Consider the following 23,604-nt stretch of genomic DNA (forward strand, 5'->3'; position numbering starts at 1 on the left):
CTTTAAGACTCAGATACTGGGGCTGAAGAGATAGCATAGGATTTAAGGCATTTGACTTGCATGCAGCCTACCCTTAGCATGATTCAATTCCCAGAACTGTATAGCCCCCCTCGAGTCCCCAGAACATCACCAGGGATCACTCTTGAGCATGAACTAAGAATGGAATCTGAGCACTGTGAAATTCAGTTCAAACACACACACACACACACACACACACACACAATAAGAAGGCACATACCCTGATGGAGCAATGTGAAATAATGCATCCACTTGAGACATTTCTTGTGCATCCTTTACAAACATATTCTATGACCGAGAAACTTTCCCCACTCCTTTACCATATTTAACACAAATGCAAGCACATGTCCAAAACCAAAACTATTCTTACCACTTCTGTGTGCAATAACCTAAAACAGAAGGTTCCAAATAGCCAACAAGAGTAAAAGTATCTTAATGTGGTATATTCCAACAATAAAATACTATGAGCCTCTCAGAATGCCCAACATATTTTGAGTATTTTCATAATACTCAAAGGTCACTTTGTTTTTAATATCCTGACATTTATCCTGATGGTACAAAAAGCAAAAGAGGACTTAAAATTTTTTGTTATTATGCATAAGATAATAGGATTACAATGGCATTGAAGTTTATGGGATTGATGTGTAAAAAGTTACTGCATTCCCACAACTACCAAAATGCCCATAACCATCACCGTATCCCTACGTCACCTTATGTCCAACATTCCTTGCCCCACATGCCTCATTCTGTTTTATGTTGATTTCCAGTTACAGTTTTGATGCTTATTGTTATCCATTTTAGCACCACTGTGCTCCAGATCCTGCACCTAGACTTCCCTGTTACTTCTAGTCAACTTATTCATTCCTCACCCTTCCCACCAAACCTGTCACCCTTCAGTCTATAATTCAGTATTTAATATCTTATTGATATTGTCTATATTCTTGATTTGTTTCTCTATTAACCACAGATAAGTGAGAACACTCTATATTTGTCTTCTTCCTCTAGTTTGTTTTGCTCAGTAGGATACCCTCTAATTCCAGCCAAGTGCATGACTAGTTTTTTCTTGTAGCTGTATAGTGTTCCATTTTTGTATGTACCACAACCTCTTTATTCATTCACCTGTGGTTGGAAAAAGGAATATTTGTCTTTGTTTGTTTTCTTTCTCATTTTCTCTTTTAATTGAATTACCGTGAGTTACAGTTACAAAGCTTTCATGATTGTCAGTCATAAAATGATCGAATACCCATCCTTCCACCAGTGTACATTTTCCACCACCAATGTCCCCAGTATCCCTCCTGCCACCCACACCGCACCCCACCCCTTGCCTCTATGGCCGACAATTTTCTTCTTATTCTCTATCTTTCTACTTATGGACATTGTGGTTTGCAATATAGGTAATGAGAGGCCATCATGTTTGGTCCTTCATCTACTTTCAGCACACATCTCCCATCCCAAGCGATCCCTCCAACCATCTTGACTTAGTGATCCCTCTCTATCCCAACTGCCTTCTCCCCCAGCTCATGAGGCATGCTTCCGACCTTGGAGCAATCTTCCTAGCCCTTGACTCTACTGTAAATAAAGATTTTTTAAAAACTTCTGGAAAATTAACACAAACTGAGGCAGTGATGCCAAATGAATAAATTACTGAATTCTTCATCAATACACTCACCATAAACAAATTAAGCCCTTGATAAAACATCAAAAATTAATTATATTAAATCAATGGTCTTCAACCAACAGTCTATGGACTGGTGCCAGTCTGCATGTGTATAAAAGTTGAAAACCACTTGTCTACATCCATGGGATACCAAGATATGTAGACAGTATGCTGGATAGAATCCAATACACAAGTCTAAAAAGGTTAAAGAAAGTTGCATTAAAACTCAATCAAATATAAGATAGTAGATGGAGACTAGACTTTTGGCATGATATAATATAGTATATGCAAATGTAGAATTGTAAACTTGCTCACCCAAAACTTAGTAATGTTATAAACCAGTGTTTCCTCAATAAAAAAAATCTCAAACACTGGGCAGGATTTGTGGGAGGGTGTTAATCCTGGCTCTGCACTTAGGAATTACTCCTGGTGGTGTTCAGGGGACCATAAGGGATGCCAAAGATGTAACCCAGGTTTACCACGTACAAGGTAAATACCCAACCCACTGTATTATCATGCCACTCCAATACTGGGCAGGTTTTTAAAATTATTTTCCTTGTGGCAAAAGAGAAAACATGCATTAAACACATCTGCATATAGAGCTTTAATGCACCAAGCATGTGCAGTGATTGTGTAAAGAATAATACTTGTAGGACTGAATCAATAGTACAGCAGGTAGGGTTTTTACCTTACACATAGCCAGCCCAAGTTCAATCTCCAGCACCCCATATGGTTCCCTGAGCCCACCAGGAATGATCCCTGAGCACAGAGCCAAGAATAAGCCCTTAGAATCACTGGAGGTGGCTCAAAAACAACAAAAGAATAGTACTTGTGGGGGCTGGAGCGATAGCACAGCGGGTAGGATGTTTACCTTGCATGCGGCCGACCCGGGTTCAAATCCCAGCATCCCATATGGTCCCCTAAGCACCGCCAGAAGTAATTCCTGAGTGCAGAACCAGGAGTAACTCCTGTGCATCACCGGGTGTGACCAAAAAATGCAAAAAAAAAAAGAATAGTACTTGTTTGAGTTGCAAGCAGAATTAGAGATCACTGTTCCAGAAAGGATGAGTGACATCCTGGTTGTTCAGACAAAGGTGCTTGGCAAAATTTCCTTGAAAATGAACACAAGAGAGTCAGAGAGATGACATATGCGTTAAGACACTTGCCTTCTATACAACTCAGCCGGATTTGATCCACGGCACCACATCTGGTCTCCTAAGCACCACAGGACTGATCTTTGAGCACAGAAACAGGAGTAGTCCCTGTATACTATAAGTGTGGCCCCCAAACAAAAAGTTATTAAATAAGTAAAAGAAAGAAAATGATCACAGGGTGTCTGTCATTTAACTGATATGATGTGCTACCAATGAAAATATTAAGACTTAAAATAAAAATTAAATTGTTGGAAAATATGTGCACCACCATAATCTTGACCACTTCTCAATGTTTATAGTCTTTTCTGATGAACTCTCTAGTGATATCAACAAATGTGATTTGGGGGGAATTAGGGGTAGTAAAATGTGCCAACATTTGTAAGGGCTGAGTAATCAGTGAAACAACTTTTTCTAAAGGACTAATGCAGGATATACAAAATCCAGCATAAACAAAAGGTCAATTTAATGTGTTAGATAGATTAAAAATAATTATTTGGAAGTAAACTCAAAGTGTATTAAGATCTTAAGATTAGACTAGAATCGATGAACTATATTGAAGAAAAATCTGCAGTACTCTACAGGAAATCGAACACAGAGGAGTCTTCAATGAGATGACCACGGTGGCAAAGACAAAAAAAATATCAAATAAAGAAAAACTTCTGCACCTCAAGAGAAGCTCAAACTATAATAAAAAGACAAAATAATGTGGAAGTAAATATTTGCATACACAATACATTAGATATAGGGCTAATATCCAAGATCTATAGAGCACACACAAAATTCAACAACAAAATATTCCACTAAAATAGGTGACCCCTATGGGTGGTTTATGTGAAGCAAAGAGGAGAGAGATGGCCACTTTCTCCCTATCCACCTCCATCACCCGGAGGTCATCTGGGAAGTCTTGGACTGATAACGTCTGCAGTGATCCCCTGCACAGCCACAACTGACGTCCACTTAGTCTTCTTGGCACAGGAGTTGATTTCTGCTATCTGTTTTCTCTGTGATCCACAAACTCAAGTTGGAGCGAGGAATTTCTCTTTGGAATAAAGGAAATTCTGTCCTAGGTCTTACCCAGAGTTACTGGGTTCTTGCCTTGCCTTGCAGAAAAGAATTTCAGGAGCACACGAGCAGTGAAGTAAAACAGATTTTATTAGGAAGGGGAGGAAGGATGGAAATTGAGAGATTGGAGTAACTCTCCCAACCCTCCTGGGGAGAACGTGGGCTCCCAAGGAGGGAGAGAGCTCCTACACACATCCCAGAATTAAATATGAAAGCAGGAAAGTACACATTTCAAGAGGAAAGATATGGGTTACACATGTGCTTGGCCACATGGGCAAAAGCAGCACATGGGCTCAGGCAGCATATGCACAACCCTTCCTTGGTTCAAGGTGGCTTTTATAGGATTTCTCCAATCTGTCTACATGGGGTTTCCTCACTAGATAAGAGTCCATTGCTAGGTTTGTTGCCAAGGAGGTAGAGTTGGGAGTGGTTTTCTTTAATATTCCTTTTCTTTTTTTTTAGTTTTTTACTATTTTAATAAATAATAGGTTTGTTTTCCCTCCAGCTTTATTGACAAAATTTTATTTGTATTTAAAATATACAATGTAATGATTCGATGAACATACACACTGTGAAATAATTACCACAATCTAATTAAAACAACTATACTATCACACAGAAGGAACCTCATTTTGATAGAACCTCATTTTGGAGGTTCCTTCTAATCATCTATATCCCTAGCCCTGGAATGTAGTAGTGATTCAATTAATCTTTTTATTTTTGGGGGGGAGGGAGGTACATCCTGCCATGATCAGGGGTTACTCCTGGCTTTGTACTCAGGAATTACTCCTGGTGGTACCTTTTCTTAACCTTTGTTCCTACCGGATCTTCTCTCAGGGAATAGACCCATCCTTCTCTGGCCTGGGCTAGTTGAGAGTTAATCAGATTAAAGGAAGGAACTGAGGGTTCTTGAGGGGCCTTTCCTTCAGGCCCTTTCTGTAGGGAGGGGCCCAGTCTCCTCCAGGTTGGCTGCTGGCGAAAGTCTTCTCAGGTTTTGCTTTCTGTATTCAGAAGGTGGGTCAGCCTTAGGACTAGTGGCTTGATTGCTTCCCAGGAATTTCGTTGGCATGGTTGTGGTGGTCCTTCCCTAATCTACCTGCCTACATCACAACAACCCTATTTACAAATGGGGTGAAAAATGAGCATATACTTTGACAAAGAATACACAAGGATGGCTGTCTAAACTCATAGTCACCATCCTGCAGTGGTGGAGGTCCCTGGGTGGGCCTGGTGCGTTCAGGGTCGGTAGACATTCCACAGCTGGCGATAGATGAGCAACAGGTCGCAGACAGATCACCACACAGTAATCAGCAACTTTTATTCCCAGTTCCATAGACCAGATATAGGGAAGAGCAACCACCAAAGAGTGGGCAGACAGTGACACTCGGAAACAATGCAGAGGATGCGCAGCACAAAGGAGAAGTTCAACAAAGGCACAGGGAATTCTGAGTATCCCTGGGGAGTCCAGGAGCCATGGAAGCACTGCAAAGAGTGAGACAAAATGTTGCAGGTAACTCAATTAACATAACCGCCTAGCAAAGGGAACAGAAGCCTAAGAAGAGGAACAGATGTGAGCCAGGCCAAACTGCTTGTAATAGAGGAGCGATGAACACAAATTATGGGGGGCAGTGTCCCCTTTGGCACTGTCCTTTGCCTCTGAGAAAAAAGTTTCCGAAGCATTTTCACCTCAAGGAGAATCCCGGATGTAATCAACAAGGCAGAATCACCCAAATGGATTGAGAGCAGTACCAGAGGAGGATCCAGCAGATGGCCAACAGGCATATGAAAAAGTGCCCTCTCATCATCATTCATGATTAGGGAAATACAAATCAAAACAACACTGAAATATAATCTCATGCCAGGAAGAATAGCATATATCAATAAATTTGGAAACAGCTAGTGTTAGTAGGTTTAGAAAGGAACTATCATCACTGTTGGTAATAATGTTGCTTCACCCTGTATGGAAAGCAATATGGAAATCTATCCCAGAAAAATAGGACTAGAACTCCCCTATGACCCAGCAAGAGCACTTCTTGATATCTATCCTCAGAACAGAAAAACGTTAATGTGAAAGAATTTATGCACACCTATGTTTATCACTGCACTTTGCACAACAGCCAAGATATGGGAACAACACAAATGCCCAACTTTGGGTGAATGGTTCAAGAATTTGTGGTGTATATACACCATGGAATACTACACAGCTCTAAGAAGGAACAAAATCATGCCGTTTGCAGCAACATGGATAGAACTAGAGAATATTCTATTGAGTAAAGTTATTCAGAAGTAAATAAATAGATACAGAATGATATTTCTCATGTATGGGACATAAATAGAGCAAGAGAGATGATCATATGGTCTCTTGAGTACCACCGGAAGTAAATCCTGAATGCAGAGCCAGGAATAATCCTGAGCATTTCCGGGTGTGGCTCAGAAACCAAAACCAAACAAACAAAAAAGATGCACAGTAAAGTAGAAACAAAGAGCGAAAGGCAACATATTGGATTGAAATATCTGCTTGCTGCCTCACCCTTCCAGATATATTGACCTGCCAGTTGACAACTCCAAGGCCTTTTCTGAATGGGCCTTGCAACTTCCATACCTGACCTCCACTATTTCAACAGGCCCACCTTCTGAAACGTCCCTCTCTTTCTCTTTCTCTCTCTCCTCTCTCTTTATCTTCCATCACATCTCTGAATTTCTTTCAATTAAAACTATTTTTCTTCACTATTTTGCTTCCTCCTGAATTTTTTTTCTGTGAGGAAAGGAGGAAGATCTAGAACATCTGTGCTGAAGTTAGGACTGACTTTCTTTTCCTGCAAGGAGCAATTCCTCACTCCAACCTGAGTCCATGGCTCTCCGAGAACTCAGCTGGCTGGAACCTGTTCAGGAACCCTGCAGAACCAGTGAGTTTCAGGCACAACTTGATAGCTACCTCGTGGGGTTGGCAGGATGGAAGTGTCCTTGCACATAGGTTCTCATAGCGGACTTTACTAGTACTGACCGATGGTACGCGTTTCCCATGGTGTCGAGGTAAGTCAAAGAGGGAGGTTGACACACTCCTTTCTCATAGCTGCCTCTCTGTCTTCCCCACTTTACCAAGTCACCACAACATCCTGATGCATACAGAGAACCCTAGGACCAGACAATTTTAATAAATTTTGGATAACCTTCTCCCAAAAACCCTATGTTCTCTCTGAATATGTTTCTCTTTCTTTCTCTTCCATCACACTTCTCTAAGCTAGTTTCTTTAAATGAAGTATTTTACTTCAACAAAGAAAAAATAAAATGTTTGTGACCTTTTTTTTAAACTATACATCTCAATGAGAAGGAAAAATGTAACCCCTGAGCTGACTCACAAGGCATGCAGGAATCAGAGGTTGAAGGGTTCTGCGGACTCACATAAAGAGAATAAACTTTAGAGCAAGGAAAATTAAGGAGCATAAAGTTAAATTTTATGTATTAAAATTAATACATACCAAGGTAATGGTATGTATTGTCATAAGTTGAAGCCAGCACTTGCAGTTGTACAGAAAAAGATCAGAAATGTGAGGCATATAAAAGAGACTAGAGATACAGAGTTCAGAAAGTATTGTTGAACCTTTATTGCAAACCACAAGAGCTAATTAGAGAGAGAAAACAGAAGGGAATGCCTTGCCACAGTGGCAGGGTGGGGTGGGGGGGAGATGGGATTGGGGAGGGTGGGAGGGACACTGGGTTTACAGGTGGTGGAGAATGGGCACTGGTGAAGGGTTGGGTTCCCAAACTTTGTATGAGGGAAGTATAAGCACAAAAGTGTATAAATCTGTAACTGTACCCTCACGGTGATTCTCTAATTAAAAATAAATAAATTTAAAAAAAAAAAGAAAGTATTGTTGATAACGCTACATTGTATCATTGAAATTTAGTAAAAGAACATATTAAATGTTCTCATCCAAAAAGGTTAAGTGACATGTAAGAGAACATATATGCTAATTAATACAAGGGGGATTGTTTCACAAGTCATACATATATGAAATCTTCAGGTTGTAAACTTTAAATACCTTACAATTCTATTTGTAAATTCAATAAAGCTTGGGGAAACTTAACTTATTTTACTTATAGTATAATTTTTTTCAAAAATAATATTTGGGGCCCATAGACTCATATCTTGCATGTAGATGCAAATTTGATCCACATTTGATCCCTTGTACAACATAATGCCCCACTAAGAACAGTTGGGTATAGCACTAATGGCCTAGACAAAACTTCAATGTCCAGTATATCGGCCAATTATAGCTAGAAGTCACTCCAGAGCTCCATAACCACTGCTGGAGAGGCCTCCAAATATAAATCTCATTTTTTGAAAGGAAGCTATTGTATTCCAGGTAAGAGGTTCTAGTGTCTACAATAAATATGGACAGTGACCATGGATAAGGAGAGAAGTGGCCAAATGTTTCATTGAAGACATAGACTCAGAAGTCCCTAATGTTGAGCCAAAGTTAGAAGGAGTTGGGACAAGGGTGTTGTCATAGGTTCTGACTGCTGCTAAGAGATCAAATTAACAAGGACTGAAAAGTGACTTTTGCAATGTCATAACATTACCAGAGAAGTCATGGGATATCTTAGCAGAGCATTTTCTGTGAAATAGAGAGGGCAAAAGTCAACATTCACTGTGTTGATGACCTGCAGCTCTGAGAAAGTGGAAGCCACAAAATACATCAACTGGGCATCTGATGCCTCGTAGCTCTTGATATCTTCCTGTTCCTGCCTCCCTTCTCTGTATTTGTGATGATGAAACCATATTGCCAATTAAACCAGTTCTAGTAAAAGAAAAATATTACATTAAAATAATACCATGAGTAGTTAAATATTTACTATTCCTTTGGCATCATATTTTTGAGGTAAAATATTAAATTCAAATATTAAAGAGGAAAACAGCTGGTCCTGAATATTCAAGCTCCCAGAGGACCACATTAATGAATCATTTTTAAAGCTGGACAGCTTCTCGCTTCATCTGTTCAAGGAATAGGAACACAGTCATTTCTCAATTATTGTTTTATGAAATGAATGTCAATTTTCAATTAGCCTGGTCCCAAAATGGAAACAATCCTTTCACATTATAGTCATGAATGTTTGTTGTAATAAATTCAGGCATTGACCTAATGTATAAAAAAAAGAAAGACAGGGAAAGGGAATTTTAGCTTTGAAAAATGAAAATATTCTGTGGCTGGATGATGGGGATAGTTGCCTAACAGTGAATGTACTCAGTGCCAATCGACAGTATCCTTTAAATGTGAAAATGGAAGGTGTCATGCTATGTATATTTTGCCAAAATTTAAAAAAAATAAACAACCCAAATGCCCAACAACAGGTGAGTAGATAATAAAATTGCAGTATGAATACCCAATGGAATACTAAGCAGTCACAAGGAAGGATGAAATCTTGCAATTCACTGAAACTTGAATAGTACTGAAGGATATCATGTTAAGTGAGATAAATCATAAGAACAAGTATCAGGTGGTCTCACTATTCTGTGGTGTATAACAGGACAAGGAAATGGAAAGTATTGATTGTGGCAAAACCCTTGGCCCTATATTTGAGAGATGGAAAAGCCAGGGAAAAAGAGAGATGGAAGGAGCAGTAAGAAAGATGATCTAGAGGTAACTTAGGGGCAAGGATGTGGGGCCTCGTACATATTGGTGGTGTATAGGCAAGGAATATGTATTTATCTAAACTGTTACTACAGGAACCGCCAGCGCCCAGTAAATCGCCAAAATGACCAACACAAAGGGAAAGCAGAGGGGTACTCGCTATATGTTCTCTAGACCTTTCAGAAAACATGGAGTTGTTCCTTTGGCCACATACATGCGTATATACAAGAAAGATGATATCGTAGACCTAAAGGGAATGAGCACAGTCCAAAAAGGAATGCCCCACAAGTGTTATCATGGCAAAACTGGAAAAGTCTACAATGTTACCCAGCATGCTGTTGGCATTGTCGTTAACAAACAAGTCAAGGGCAAGATTCTTGCCAAGAGAATTAATGTCCGCATTGAGCATATTAAGCACTCTAAGAGTCGAGACAGCTTCCTGAAACGAGTGAAGGAAAATGATCAAAAAAAGAAGGAAGCCAAAGAGAAAGGGACTTGGGCTCAACTGAAGCGCCAGCCTGCTCCACCCAGAGAAGCCCACTTTGTAAGGACCAACGGAAAGGAACCTGAGCTGCTGGAGCCCATCCCCTAGGAATTCATGGCATGAGAAGTGTTTGATTAAAAATAAAGAGACTCCTGGACTATAAAAGAAAAAAATAATAAAAAATAAAAAAATAAACTGTTACTACAGTCAACATGGGGCTGAAACTACAATAATTAAACCTAAAGGTTTGTTTGTTAAAGATGTGGGCTGGGTTTAGGGTGGAAGGGAACCTAAGGACAAAGTAGAGGGATACTGACACTAGTGGTGGGATTGGAGTAGGAAAAAAATTCATGCCTAAAACTATTATTAACAGCTTTGTAAATAAAATTGACTTAACATTTTAGAATTTAAGTTAGCAATTTTTTTCAAAGAAAGGAATATAACCTTATTATCTCATGCTCCAATTAGCACATAGAATCCAGTTTTCATTCTTCCACTCAATAAATATTTGTTGAATGCCTACTTTATGTCAAGTCTATGTCTAGGTGTTAAGAACAGATTTAGAAGCAGAACAAAACCCTTCCCCTTTTGGAACTCTTGTCTAGTGAGACAGAAAAGAATCAACAAATAAACAAAGAAGTATGTGTTGTGTCAAATGATGGTAAATGACATAGAGAAAAATAAAGTAGTGAAGAGGAATAATGACTTATGGAAAATTTTCACTTTGTACAAATCTTTCTGATAATGTTTCTGAAGGGAGGATAGCCAAAGCAGAAGTAAGTTTGGTATGTTCAAGGAACAACAAAAATGCCAGCGTGCCAAAATGGAGTAGATTAGGGGACAGGAGTAGAGAAGGTAGAAAGTATGTGAGAGCAGAGATAATCTAGGTTTCTGAACTTCATGAATAGGATGATGAATTCTACTCTTGGTGCACTTAGACATCACTGGAGATTTTTTGTTGTTGCTGTTTTGAGTCCACACCCAGCGATGCTCCGGGGTTACTCCTAGCTCTGCACTCAGGAATTCCTCCTGGTGGGATGCCAGGGATTGAACCAGGGTTGGCTGCATGGAAAGCAAAAGCCTTACTCACTGCATTATCACTACAGTCGAGAAATCCCTGGAGATTTTAAAGCAGAGTGACTTGATATGACTTCTAGGACCCGTAGGAATAGCTCGTTCACTTCAAGCATTTGTCTTGCAAGTGTAGGATCAAAAGTGCAATTCCCAATGCCATCACATGCATTGAGAGATCCTGGAAGCTCTGCTATTTGTGCCTGGGATCTCTGCTGTCTATGCTTTCTGGTGCCACAAGTGCTATCCAGCTGCACTGCAATCAAGTGTGTGAGTGCAGAACAATTAAGAAGATGCAATCTCCAATGAGCACCAGAACAAAGACTGAAACACTTAGATAAAAGTGTAACCAGAATGTGCATGAGCTTCACAACTAATGAACACAACCTTCATTATGCTCCATGTCTGAGTGTATACACAGATATCTGATGTTAGACCTCCTACAAAGTTGTAGTCTCGACTTTAAAAAAATTGCAAGCACTATAGACTGTGTGAACATGAATGTGTGTCCTGGTTGTTGCAATCTGTACAAAGTGTAATGGCAACATTGAGAGGAGAGAGGAGTGGTAATATTTTTATTTTAAAAAGTAAATGAAAAGATGCTGCCCTGAATTAAATCACAATAATTCAGGTTGATAACATTGGTGAGTGAAATCAAATTTAGTAACTCTGACTCAAAGATGGCTCAATGAGCTGGAGCATATGGGAGGCCTCATTCAATCCTTAGTACCACATGGTCCCTAGAGGACTGCTGGGAGTGACAGCCAGCACCTCACAGAGCTGCCCTGAGACACCACATAATGTGGTCCAAAAGCAGGAACAAAAAAGTTAAAATCAGGATTTTTGACAGTGAGTAAGGTGAAAAATGTTCAGATTTTGTATATATGTGGAAGGGACAGCCAATAAACTTTCTGAAGAAATGAAAATAGGCAAAGTGCATCTAGGCTTTGCATGGCTTGAAGCTTCTAAAATTTGGGAGATTCACAGTTAAGAAGGAAAAAAAAAAGTAGGTGAAAAGTTGAATATTTAATATGGGGTAAAGTGGACCTCCCTCCCTATTTCGACTCATCCAGGATAAAGATATTCCACTTCCTCCATCCAGTGATCTGAGTGAATTTCCAGAACCTCCTGCACTGGCCGAGACCTGAGTGACAACTCTGGCCAACAGCGGCCAATTTAAACTCTTATTGCACACCGCAATTTCTTGAAGCACTCAACACAATGGATAAGATAACGAATCAACCTAGGTGCCCAACAACACATGATTGGATAATCAAAGTATAGTATATATATAGTATTATGCAACCACAGGAAAGGATGAAATCATGCCATTTGCTACAACTAGGGTGGAACTGGAGATTATCATGTTGAGTCAAGTGAGTCACATGACCCTTGACCGTAGAAATGAAAAGAACAGGGAAGGACAATAGCTAAGGGAAGAATAAGTAATGGATGGAGATAACAGGGATAGCGTTCAGGGGCCTCATGCAAATCAATGTTGTGGTATAAATATACACATGTATTTATGTGGTATATGTATATAAATTACAGAGCCAACTGGACTGCAAGCATGAGATTCAAACTACAGCAACCAAAATTTAAAATTGGCCTTTCAAAGGGCTGAAGTGATAGCATAGCGGATAGGGTGTTCGCCTTGCACGTGGCCGACCCGGGTTCAATTCCCAGCATCCCATATGGTCCCCGAAGCACAGCCAAGAGTAATTCCTGATTGCATGAGCCAGGAGTAACCCCTGTGCATCGCCAGGTGTGTCCTAAAAAAGAAAAAAATGGGCCTGTCAAGGAGGCAGGATGGAAGGGTAGGAGGGATCCTGGGGACATTGATAAAGGGAAATGGATGCTGGTGGTGGGTTTTAAAACATTGTACTCCTAGAACTCAACCTTGAATAAATATGTAAATCATGGTGCCTTACCAGTTAATTAGAAGAAACCATCAAAAAGGGAGAAAAAGAATATTAATTGAAAATTCATAAAAGTTGACAAATATCACATAAATTAGGAAAAATATGAATGTGGGTTCAGATCTATTGTACAATAGGTAGGGCACTTGCCTTCACAGAGCCAATCCAGGTTCAAGCTCCAGCATCCCACATGGTCCTCAGGAGTGAATAGTGAACATAGAGCGAGGATTCATCCCTGCATCACAGAGTGTAGTCCCAAAGTTACATAATACATGACTGAATATTAACTTCCTAAGGCATTTTCAATATTGTTAGCTATATACCACTGATTTGTCTGCCCATATGGTTTTATATTGTTTTCTATTTGATTCTATGTCTGTCCCTCTCCTTCAAATAGAAATTACTATAAAACCATACATACTCACCTATGTGTGGGATATAAAAAACACAGTATGAGACTATGATCCCTGGACAATAGAAATAAGGGCCAGGAGGACCAGTCTCCAATTGAAAACTTATCACAAATGAGGGAAATGCAAAGAGAGCAGTCAGTAGAAGGGACCACTATGACAATGACAGTTGGAAATGATCACTCTGGACAAGAATTGAGTACTAAAAGTGGTAAAGGGATATAGACGATAACCTTACAGTACCTGCATTGAAAACCATAATAACCAAAAGAAGAGAGACAGGGAGGGAGGGAGAGAGAGATAGAGAGAGAGAGGAAAAGTATCTGCCATGGAAGCAGACTGGGAGTGGGGTGTGGAAGGAGGGAAATTTGGACCACTGGGGACAATGTTGGTGGAAAATGTACGCTGGTGAAAGGATAGATGTTGAAACATTCCATGACTGAAACGTAATCATGGACAACTTTGTAACTATTTATCTCAAGGGAATTTAATAATTTTTTAATTCACACAAAAAGAATAATTTGTATTTGAAAAACAAAAAAGGGAAAGTACAGCGGAAACACACTGGAGCACAGAATTTGCATGAAGGAACACCAGGTTCGATCCCTAGCACCACATTAACTCCCCTGAACACTGTCAGGAGTGACCCCAATTCATTGAGTCAAGAGCAGCCCCAAAGCATCATCAAGTGTGGCTCAAAAACAAGCGAAAGGAAAAAGCAACCAAAACACAGAAAGATCATTCTCTCTGAACAAATGATCAAAATGTGTTTTTCATTATTGCACTCTTATATCATTCTTTCTTATCATTGATAGTTTTTCATAGTCATTGTTATAATAATAAAACAAGTTTTCTTTCACAGGCCCATCTTTCATTTGGGTGACATATTTGTCTTCCTTATGGCATTTAAATTTTTGTGTTACTGGTGCCCGCTCGAACAAATCGATGAGCAACGGGATGACTGTGACAGTGACAGTATCAGACATTCCCCAAATATGGGCAAAATTGATCTGAAAATAAGACATTTCTGAAACACATTTGAAGCTGTAGTATATTCAGCTATGTAATTATATAATTACATCTCTCTGCTACTTGATTTACTATGTACATTGAAGAATTTATCAATATAGTTAGGTTTTTTGTCACTGGAACACTTGTGTCTTTTGGCTAGCTCACTGTGTCTATAACACAGCTGCCGTTTAATTTGAAAATGACAGGCTTCATCACAACCAGATGAGTCACTGTAAACTATGAGCAAACATGTTATTATGCATAAAAATGCAAATTCATGCACAGATAGACTCAGTCTATCATACTGTACAGGCTAGTGCTAAATTCTATTTCTTAAGATCTCCCATAAAAATAGGGTGTAGCCACCATAGAAAACAGCATGACATTTCAAAAAAATAAAGACAACTACCATATGAACAAGCAAGTATTCATAAAGAGTTATTGAGGAGAGTGTGGTGCCACCAGCAGGTCAACCTGTACCTGCAGGGCGAGTGCATCAGCAGCCTAGTGGTGCCTTCAGACTTCTGATACTCCAAAATTGCCGCTGTGCAAGGCCAGAACCCAACTTGGGGCCAAGTTTACTAGGAAATTTAACAGCAAAAAGTTAGGGTATGTGGGAGCCACACCCACAAACCACCTCCGGCTCAGCTATACAAGCTCATTTATTGGTCTTATTTCAGAGACCCATAAATCTTGAAAGAGATAAATAGCCACAGTTTGGGCCAGCAGTTCGCTGCAGACAAGCAGGCGCACCCTGCAGGGCACATGCCAATAGTTTATTTCTCTGGAAAAGATGGAAACCAGGGCCGTGATCCAGAGACACACAAAAGGATCTCCGAACCGAGCAGCTCACTGCAGAGATGCCTCCAAGTCTGGCTGACTTTTCCGGGGTGCTTCAGATGGGTGGAGAAGTCATCCCTCCACCTGCGCCCTAGAATCCCTGGCAGCCACCAACTTCCAGAATTCAATGAGAAGTGCAGGTATGCAGGTTCAGTGACAGCAAACTCCAGGCCTCAAAAATAGGGAATGCGGGGCCGGAGCCATAGCACAGCAGGTAGGGCGTTTGCCTTGCACGCGGCCGACCCGGGTTCGATCCCCGGCATCCCATATGGTCCCCCAAGCACCGCCAGGAGTAATTCCTGAGTGCAAAGCCAGGAGTAACCCCTGAGCATCGCTGGGTGTGACCCAAAAAGCAAAAAAAAAAAATAGGGAATGGGCCGGTCCCTCTCCTCCTCTCTTCCCCATGGGATGCTGTAGGTCACACCCACAACCAGCCTTTGGCTGCTACTTAAGCACTTTAATGGCCATAATCCAGAGACACATGAAAGAATCTCCGAACAGAGCAGCTCTCTGCAGAGATGCCTCCAGACTTTAAGCCAGGCAGACTTCACTGGGGAGCTTCAGACGAGGGGGAGGGGGTTGTCCCTCCACCTGCCCCCTAAAATACCTGGTGGTTGCCAACTTCCAGAACCCAATGAGAAGTGCAGTTACATGGTTTCACTGATGGCAAATTCCAGGTTTCAAGGGATAGGGAATGGGCCTGTCTTTCTCACACCTCCCCCACTGCCCTGTCCCCGTTCCTATGGGACCCTGGAGGTGACGCCCACAAACAGCCTCCAGCTGCTACTTAAGCTCCTTAACGGCCATGATCCAGAGATATACAAAAGAATCTCAGAACCGAGCAGCTTGCTGCAGAGATTTCTCTAGACCCTAATTATCTAAAATTTTAGATTTCCAGGAGCACTCTGCTGCTCTCGTGACCGTGCAATAACTTATGTTATTCATAACAAGCAATAAAAAATAGAGTATGGGTGAGATTGTCTGCCATAGAGGCAGGGGGAGTGTTTAGATGGATACTGGGGACTTTGGTGGTGAAAAGCGTGCACTGGTGGATGGTTGGGTAATTGATTATTGTATGAATGAAACTCAAAAAGGAAAGCTTTGTAACTGTATCTCATGGTGTTTAAAAAACAATAATAATAAAATCACTGTATCACTATATCACTGTCATCCCATTGTTCATCAATTTGCTCGAGTGGGTGCCAGTAACATCTCCATTCGTCCCAGCCCTAAGATGTTAGCATCCTCTCCTTATATGGCACCGTTTGGAAAGATGAGTAAGAAGAGGCTGCTAATAATAAAATAATAAAATAAAAATTAACATTCTGAATTTTAAAAAAGTAATGTGGAGTTCATACCCAGTTGAATCAGCTTAATCAATGGCTGAATAAATCGTAGTACTCATACATTAAAAAATTATTGAGGGGCCGAAGCAATAGTATAGTGGGTAAGGCCCTTGTCATGTATGCAGCCAACCTGGGTTCTATCCCCAGCATCACATAAGGTCCTCTGTGCACTGCCAGGAGTGATTCCTGTGTGCAAAACCAGGAGTAACCCCTGAGCATTTGCAGGTGTGTTCCAAAAAGTAAATAAGAGAAGAATTGAAATCAGCGGTACAGGAAGATGGTTTGAAGGACTGGAGTTCATGATTTGCAAGACCTCAGTAGCTGCCACATATTCAAAAATTGAAATGCCACATTTCAAGTTAAAAATTGAAATCAGGATTTTAGAGAGGTCTTTACATTTCCATATTCACTGCTGCATAATTCATAATGGCCAGTATTTGGAGACAATCTAAAAGACTTTAATAGATGAATTAGTATACAAAATATTGTATATACATACAATGTCGCAGCACAGCGGTTGGGCATTCGCCTTTCACATGGCCAACCCAAGTTCGATTCATCCGCCTCTCTCAGAGAGCCCGGCAAGCTACCGAGAGTATCGAGCCCATGAGGCAGAGCCTGGCAAGTTACCCGTGCGTATTGGATATGCCAAAAACAGTAACAATAAGTCTCTCAATAAGAGATGTTACTGGTGCCCGCTCAAACAAATTGATGAGCGATGGGATGACAGTGACAGGGACAGTGACATACAATGAAATATTTTTTAGGTTTTTGGGGCACATTTGGTAGTGCTTGGGGACTACTTCAGGCTTGGTGCTCAGAGAACCATACAGTGCCAAAGGTCTGGGCCTCCTACATGAAAAGCTTGTGCTCCAGCCTGTTGTGTGCCAGATCCCTGGCCCTGTTTCACTTTTCATTTGTGGGGAAAGGATTGGACTGACAATGAATAAGTTTGGGGGACTACTACTGTATTGGTGCTTAGTGGTTACTCCCAGTGTTGTTTAAGATACCATATGTGGTGTTGGGCATCAAATCAGGATCAGCTGCATGAAAAGCAAATACCTTGACCCCTTTTCTCTTTCTCTGGTCCCAACTCCACCTTTTATTTTATTATTTTTATCATTTTTTATTTATTTATTTTATTTTATTTTATTTTTATTTTTTAAATTTATTTATTTTTAATTAGAGAATCACCGTGAAGGTACAGTTACAGATTTATACACTATTTGTGCTTATACTTCCCTCATACAAAGTTCGGGAACCCATCCCTTCACCAGTGCCCATTCTCCGCCACCAGTAAACCCAGCGTCCCTCCCACCCTCCCCAATCCCATCTCCCCCCCACCCCACCCTGCCACTGTGGCAAGGCATTCCCTTCTGTTCTCTCTCTCTAATGAGCTGTTGTGGTTTGCAATAAAGGTGTTGAGTGGCCGCTGTGCTCAGTCTCTAGCCCTCATTCAGCCCGCAACTCCCTTCCCCCACATGGCCTTCGACTACAATGTAGTTGGTGATCGCTTCTCTGAGTTGACCTTTCCCCGGAACGTGAGGCCAGCCTCGAAGCCATGGAGTCAACCTCCTGGTACTTATTTCTACAGTTCTTGGGTGTTAGTCTCCCACTCTGTTATTCTATATACCATAGATGAGTGCAATCTTTCTATGTCTGTCTCTCTCTTTCTGACTCATTTCACTCAGCATGAAACTTTACCAAGGAAGAAATACGAATGGCCAAAAGGCACATGAAAAAGTGCTCTGCATCACTAATCATCAGAGAGATGCAGATCAAAACAACCATGAGATACCACCTCACACCACAGAGACTAGCACACATCCAAAAGAACAAAAGCAACCGCTGTTGGAGAGGATGTGGGGAGAAAGGGACCCTTCTTCACTGCTGGTGGGAATGCCGACTGGTTCAGCCCTTCTGGAAAACAATTTGGACGACTCTCAAAAAATTAGATATTGAATTCCTATTTTATTTTTTATTGAATCACTATGTGGAAAGTTTCAAAGCATTTAGGCTTAAGTCTCAGTTACAAAATGTTCGAACACCCATCCCTTCACCAGTGCACATATTCCACCATCAAGAACCACAGTAAACCTCCCCTCAACCCCCCACCCCCAAACCCCCACCCCGCCTGTGTAGCAAGCAGCAGTTATAATTTTCTTTTTTAAATTTATTTATTATTATTTTTTTTATTGAATCACCATGTTGAAAGTTACGAAGCTTTCAGGCTTCAGTCTCAGTTACATAATGCTTGAACACCCATACCTCCACCAGTGCATGTATTCCACCACCAAGAACCACAGTAAACCTCCCACCCCCTCGCCCCCTGGTCCCCCACCCCAAAGGAATCAAGTTCTTTTATAGACTACAATATGAATTAATCTTAAGCAATTGTACTAAGTAAAATAAGCCAATCCAAAGGACAAATTCTGCACAGTATCACTTATTTGAGGTATCTAACACAGTCAAACTGAAAGAGTAGATTGGTGGTCTCCAGAGGCTGGAGAAGGGGGTAATAGAGAGCTGTTTTTGAATTGTTACACTATCTCAGGCCAGAGTGATAGTACAGTAGGTAGAATGTTTGCCTTGCATGCATATAACTTGGGGTTCAATTCCAGGCACTGCACATGATCCCCTGAGCACCACCAGGAATGATCCCTGAGTGTACAGCCAGAAGTAAACCCTGAGCACCACTGGATGTGGCCCCCAAACTAAAACATATATTGTTATATTATTTAACTTATGCAGGATGGGAATATCCTAGAGATCTTCTGTACAGCATGGCATCTATAATCAGCAATAACATACTGGCTACTTAACAGATTAAGAAAGTAGAGCTTATACTAAATGCTCTTAATGCAATAGGTAAAAATTAATGGTGCATCTATAGTTGTGTCTGCTGCATTACTGGGTTCAATGGTGACTGAAGAAAATCCTCATTCAAACTAGTCAGCACTGATGGGAATGCCGACTGGTTCAACCCTTTTGGAAAACAATATGGACGATTCTCAAAAAATTAGAAATTGAGCTTCCATTTGACCCAGCAATACCACTCCTGGGAATATATCCCGGAGAGGCAAAAAGGTATAGTAGAGATGACATCTGCATTGTTCATTGCAGCACTGTTTACAATAGACACAATCTGGAAAAAAAACAGAGTGCCCAAAAACAGATGACTGGTTAAAGAAACTCTGGTACATCTACACAATGGAATACTATGTAGCTGTCAGAAAACATGAAGTCATGAATTTTGATACAAGTGGATCAACATGGAGAGTGTCATGTTGAGTGAAATGAGTCAGAAAGAAAGAGACAGACATAAGAAGATTGCACTCATATGTGGAATATAAAGTAGCTGAGAGGTACAAGCTTGCAATGAAGCAATTTCTGGCAGATATTTCTCTGGAATTAGTTACTGAAATACTAAAATACAGAAATCCAAAACCATGCGGCTGCTAGTGCAGCCGTTTGACCTCATATCTCTTCATTCTCAACAATGGAAAACAAATCATCAAATTCTTCCTTTTTAGCAGGTCCAACTTTAGGGGGGAGAAACTTTAAATAATAATAGTGAGTTTTTTTGTTGAAATATTGAATGTAATCAAAGTAAAGTGAAATTTATCAGTTACACAGGCAGGGTGGGGGGCTTGGGAGGTGGGGGGTGGGGGAGGTATACTGTGATTCTTGGTGGTGGAATATGTGCACTGGTGAAGGGATGGGTGTTTGAGCATTGTATAACTGGGACTTAAACCTGAAAGCTTTGTAACTTTCCACATGGTGATTCAATAAAAGAATAAATTAAAAAATATAAATAACTAAAAAAAACTAGTCAGCACTAAGTCCATACATACATGTCTAGTAAATCGAGTACATTTCCAAAAACTAGTTCTAGTTCTAGGTCAGTACACTCCAGATCTATTTGTCTTCAATGACATATATTTTCAATGCTGCATGCTATAGGATACATTAATATCCAAGTAGGATCTTTGGCTATTATGCCTTCAGCATAGTGTGTAGTTAATTTCTGGAAGCTATTCCTATGCTAGGTTAACTAGCAATAGCATAGAAGTGACTGTAAGTCATGTACATACAGCAAACCAAACCTTAAATCAGTGTAGACCCACATACACACCAATACTGGTTGTTTTGTTCTTTTGGATGTGGGCCAGTCTCTGTGGTGTGAAATGATATCTCATTGTTGTTTTAATCTGCATCTCCCTGATGATTAGTGATGTGGAGCATTCTCTCATGTGTCTTTTAGTCCTTCACTCTGGTGGTAATGCCGACTGATTCAGCCCTTTTGTAAAATAATATGGATGATTCTCAAAAAATTAGAAATTGAACTCCCATTTGACCCAGCAATACCACTCCTGGGAATATACTCTAGAGAGGCAAAAAGGTATAGTATAAATGACACCTGCATTTGTATGTTCATTGCAGCACAGTTTACTATAGCCAAAATCTGGGGAAGAAAACGGAGTGCCCAAAAACAGATGACTGGTTAAAGAAGCTTTGGTACTTCTACACAATGGAACATAATGCAGCTGTTAGAAAAGATAAAGTCGTGAAATTTGCATATAATTGAATCAACATGGAACGTATCATGCTAAGTGAAATGAGTCAGAAATAGAGAGACAGACCTGTGGAATATAAAGTAACAGAATGGGAGAGTAACACCCAAGAGTAGTAGAGATAAGGACCAGGAGGTTTGCCCCACAGCTTGAAAATTGGCCTCACATGCTTCAGGAAAAGGCAGCTGAGATAGAGAATGGAACACCAAGTTCTTGGGAGGACCCATTTGGGTGGAAAGATGCATGCCAAAAGTAGACTATGGACCGAACATAATGGCCACCCAATACCTGTATTGCAAATTACAACACCCAAAAGGAGAGAGAACAAAAGGGAATGCCCTGCCACAGAGGCAGGGTGGGGTGGTGGGGGATGGGTTAGGGGATGAGAGGAATACTGGGAACATTGGTGGAGGAGAATGGGCACTGGTAGAGGGATGGGTAAACGATCACTGTATGACTGAAATACAAACACAAAGTTCATAAGCTTGTAACTGTACTTCACAGTGATTCACTAATAAAAATTTTTTAAAATTAAAGAAAGAAAAAAAGAAAAGAGATGACCAAATAAATAATATCACAAGAGGGAAAATATCAGTGTAGACCCAATTTAACTTTTTTGCAAGATTTCAGAATGCCTACCGCCACTCCAATGCCAGCCATGAAGGGAAGTGAGAGAGAAGTAGTTTGCATGGAAGGGGAAAACTAACAAATTGCAACTAAAATATTTTCCATTGGCAAATTTTACAGTAGCAGAAACCTGTTAGCTCCTTAACTCTGACCCTTAAGCTTAATGAGCCTCACAGTGTAACAAAGAAAGAGAGATGGGCTGAAGCCCATATTTCTGGCCTGAGCAACTGGCTGAGTGGAATATCCATTTATTGAGCTTGATTAGATTAAGAAAACTGTTTGGGAATAAAAAATGGAATTCAAGTTTGAGAAGGCAAAGTTTAAGATATCTATTAGGCAGCTGAGGAGATGTCTGATTGGCTGCTGGTAGATAGTAAAGAATTCACAGAAGAGAAGTGAGTTAGAGAGACATTATCAGAGAGACAATAGAACATGGTTTTATTTGAGGCAATGAGAATGTCGGTGGAGTGAGAAGAGAAAGAGGTATGCCATGATGGAACACTGGAGAACTAGGAACAATGGGGAGAAGCAGATGAATGAATAAAGAAGATAAAGGAGCCAATGGGCTGAAAGTGTAGGGTACACTAAGAGAGTGTAGGGTCCAGGAAAACAAGTGGAGAAGTATTTCAAAGTGGAAGGACTGATCAGCTACTTGAATGTGAAGACTGAGCATTGACCATTATATATCTGCAATTCAAAATTGACCTCATTGAGGTCAACAGTAATGGAAAACTTGGCCAAGAGTTGGGTGGAATATTTAGAGAAAGTGGAAAGGGTAGAACTAGAGACAGGCATCAGAGTTTGTGTTTTAGAATCAATTTTTATCGATACAAGCTCTTTGGAATTATTTGCTATCAGACATATAGATCCTGCATTATTTTTGAATGTTTAAAAGTAATTTCATTTTCCCCAAAAGTATATAAAGATTAAGAAATAAATTGTCTGCCATAGAGCCAGGGGGTGGAATTGGGTGGGAATGGTGGGAGGGATACTGGGGACATTGGTGGTCAATCATGTACACTGTTGGAGGGATGGGTAATCATTTTATGATTGAAACTCAATCATGAGGACCCTCTGCGCCTAAAGACTTTGACTCCAAAGATGTAACACATTCGGGCATCCAGCGCGGCACCCGAGAGCGATGCACTGGGACACCAAACTGGGCTACAACTCGGTGCTGCTGGGGGTGGATTTTTTTTTCCTCCCCACCCTGTCTTCCTGCATGGAAAGCGGCGGGCTGGCGGCACCATGTGGCAGGCGCCATCTTCTGATTCCAGACCCACAGGTATTCGGATTTGACTTTGGGGGCTCCCAGGAACTCATGGGAAGGGGGCGTAACCGGCACGCCCTCGGCCCAGATAAACCCGGAGCTGCTGAGCGCGAATCGGACCCTCTGCGCCTAAAGACTTTGAACTCAGAGACTTCTTACAGCAATGCACTGGGACTGTGAGCTGGGCTATGTAATTTCTGGCAGAATTTTCCCTGGACTTTGTGCGGAAATCCAAAACCGCGCGGACGCAGAAGCGTCCGCGCGACTTAACATTTATAATTGTCAGCAATGTGAAAGGGTTCCATTTGAACAGGTCTGACTTGGGGGGGAAACTCCAAATAATAACAGTAAGTTTTTGATTGAAAATATTGAAGGTTTTTAATGTAGCAGCCACTTCTGGACTGTGAACTAAGCAAAAGCCCCACGCTGGCCGACATGGCGTGGCGTACACCATACTATGAGGCGCAGGCAGGGGGATGAGGGGGAAAAAGAAAAATAAAAAAAAAAGGAAAAAGAGAAAAAAAAAAA

At 40.8% G+C, this 23,604-nt stretch overlaps 1 protein-coding gene across 1 annotated transcript; it reads left to right on the forward strand.

Annotated features, from left to right (window-relative positions):
* Nucleotides 1-9,648: 9,648 nt before the first annotated feature.
* LOC105943224 (60S ribosomal protein L21-like) lies at nt 9,649-10,116 on the forward strand. The gene has a single exon (XM_055122943.1). It carries the CDS (start codon nt 9,649-9,651, stop codon nt 10,114-10,116), a length of 468 nt encoding a protein of 155 aa, XP_054978918.1.
* Nucleotides 10,117-23,604: the final 13,488 nt, after the last annotated feature.

The sequence above is a fragment of the Sorex araneus genome, chromosome X (genome assembly GCF_027595985.1).
Source record: "Sorex araneus isolate mSorAra2 chromosome X, mSorAra2.pri, whole genome shotgun sequence".
Classification (NCBI taxonomy): Eukaryota; Metazoa; Chordata; class Mammalia; order Eulipotyphla; family Soricidae; genus Sorex; species Sorex araneus.

Bases quoted from the DNA above. Each gene is read 5' to 3' on its own strand.
- LOC105943224 (XM_055122943.1), top strand. From the start codon at position 9,649: ATGACCAACACAAAGGGAAAGCAGAGGGGTACTCGCTATATGTTCTCT.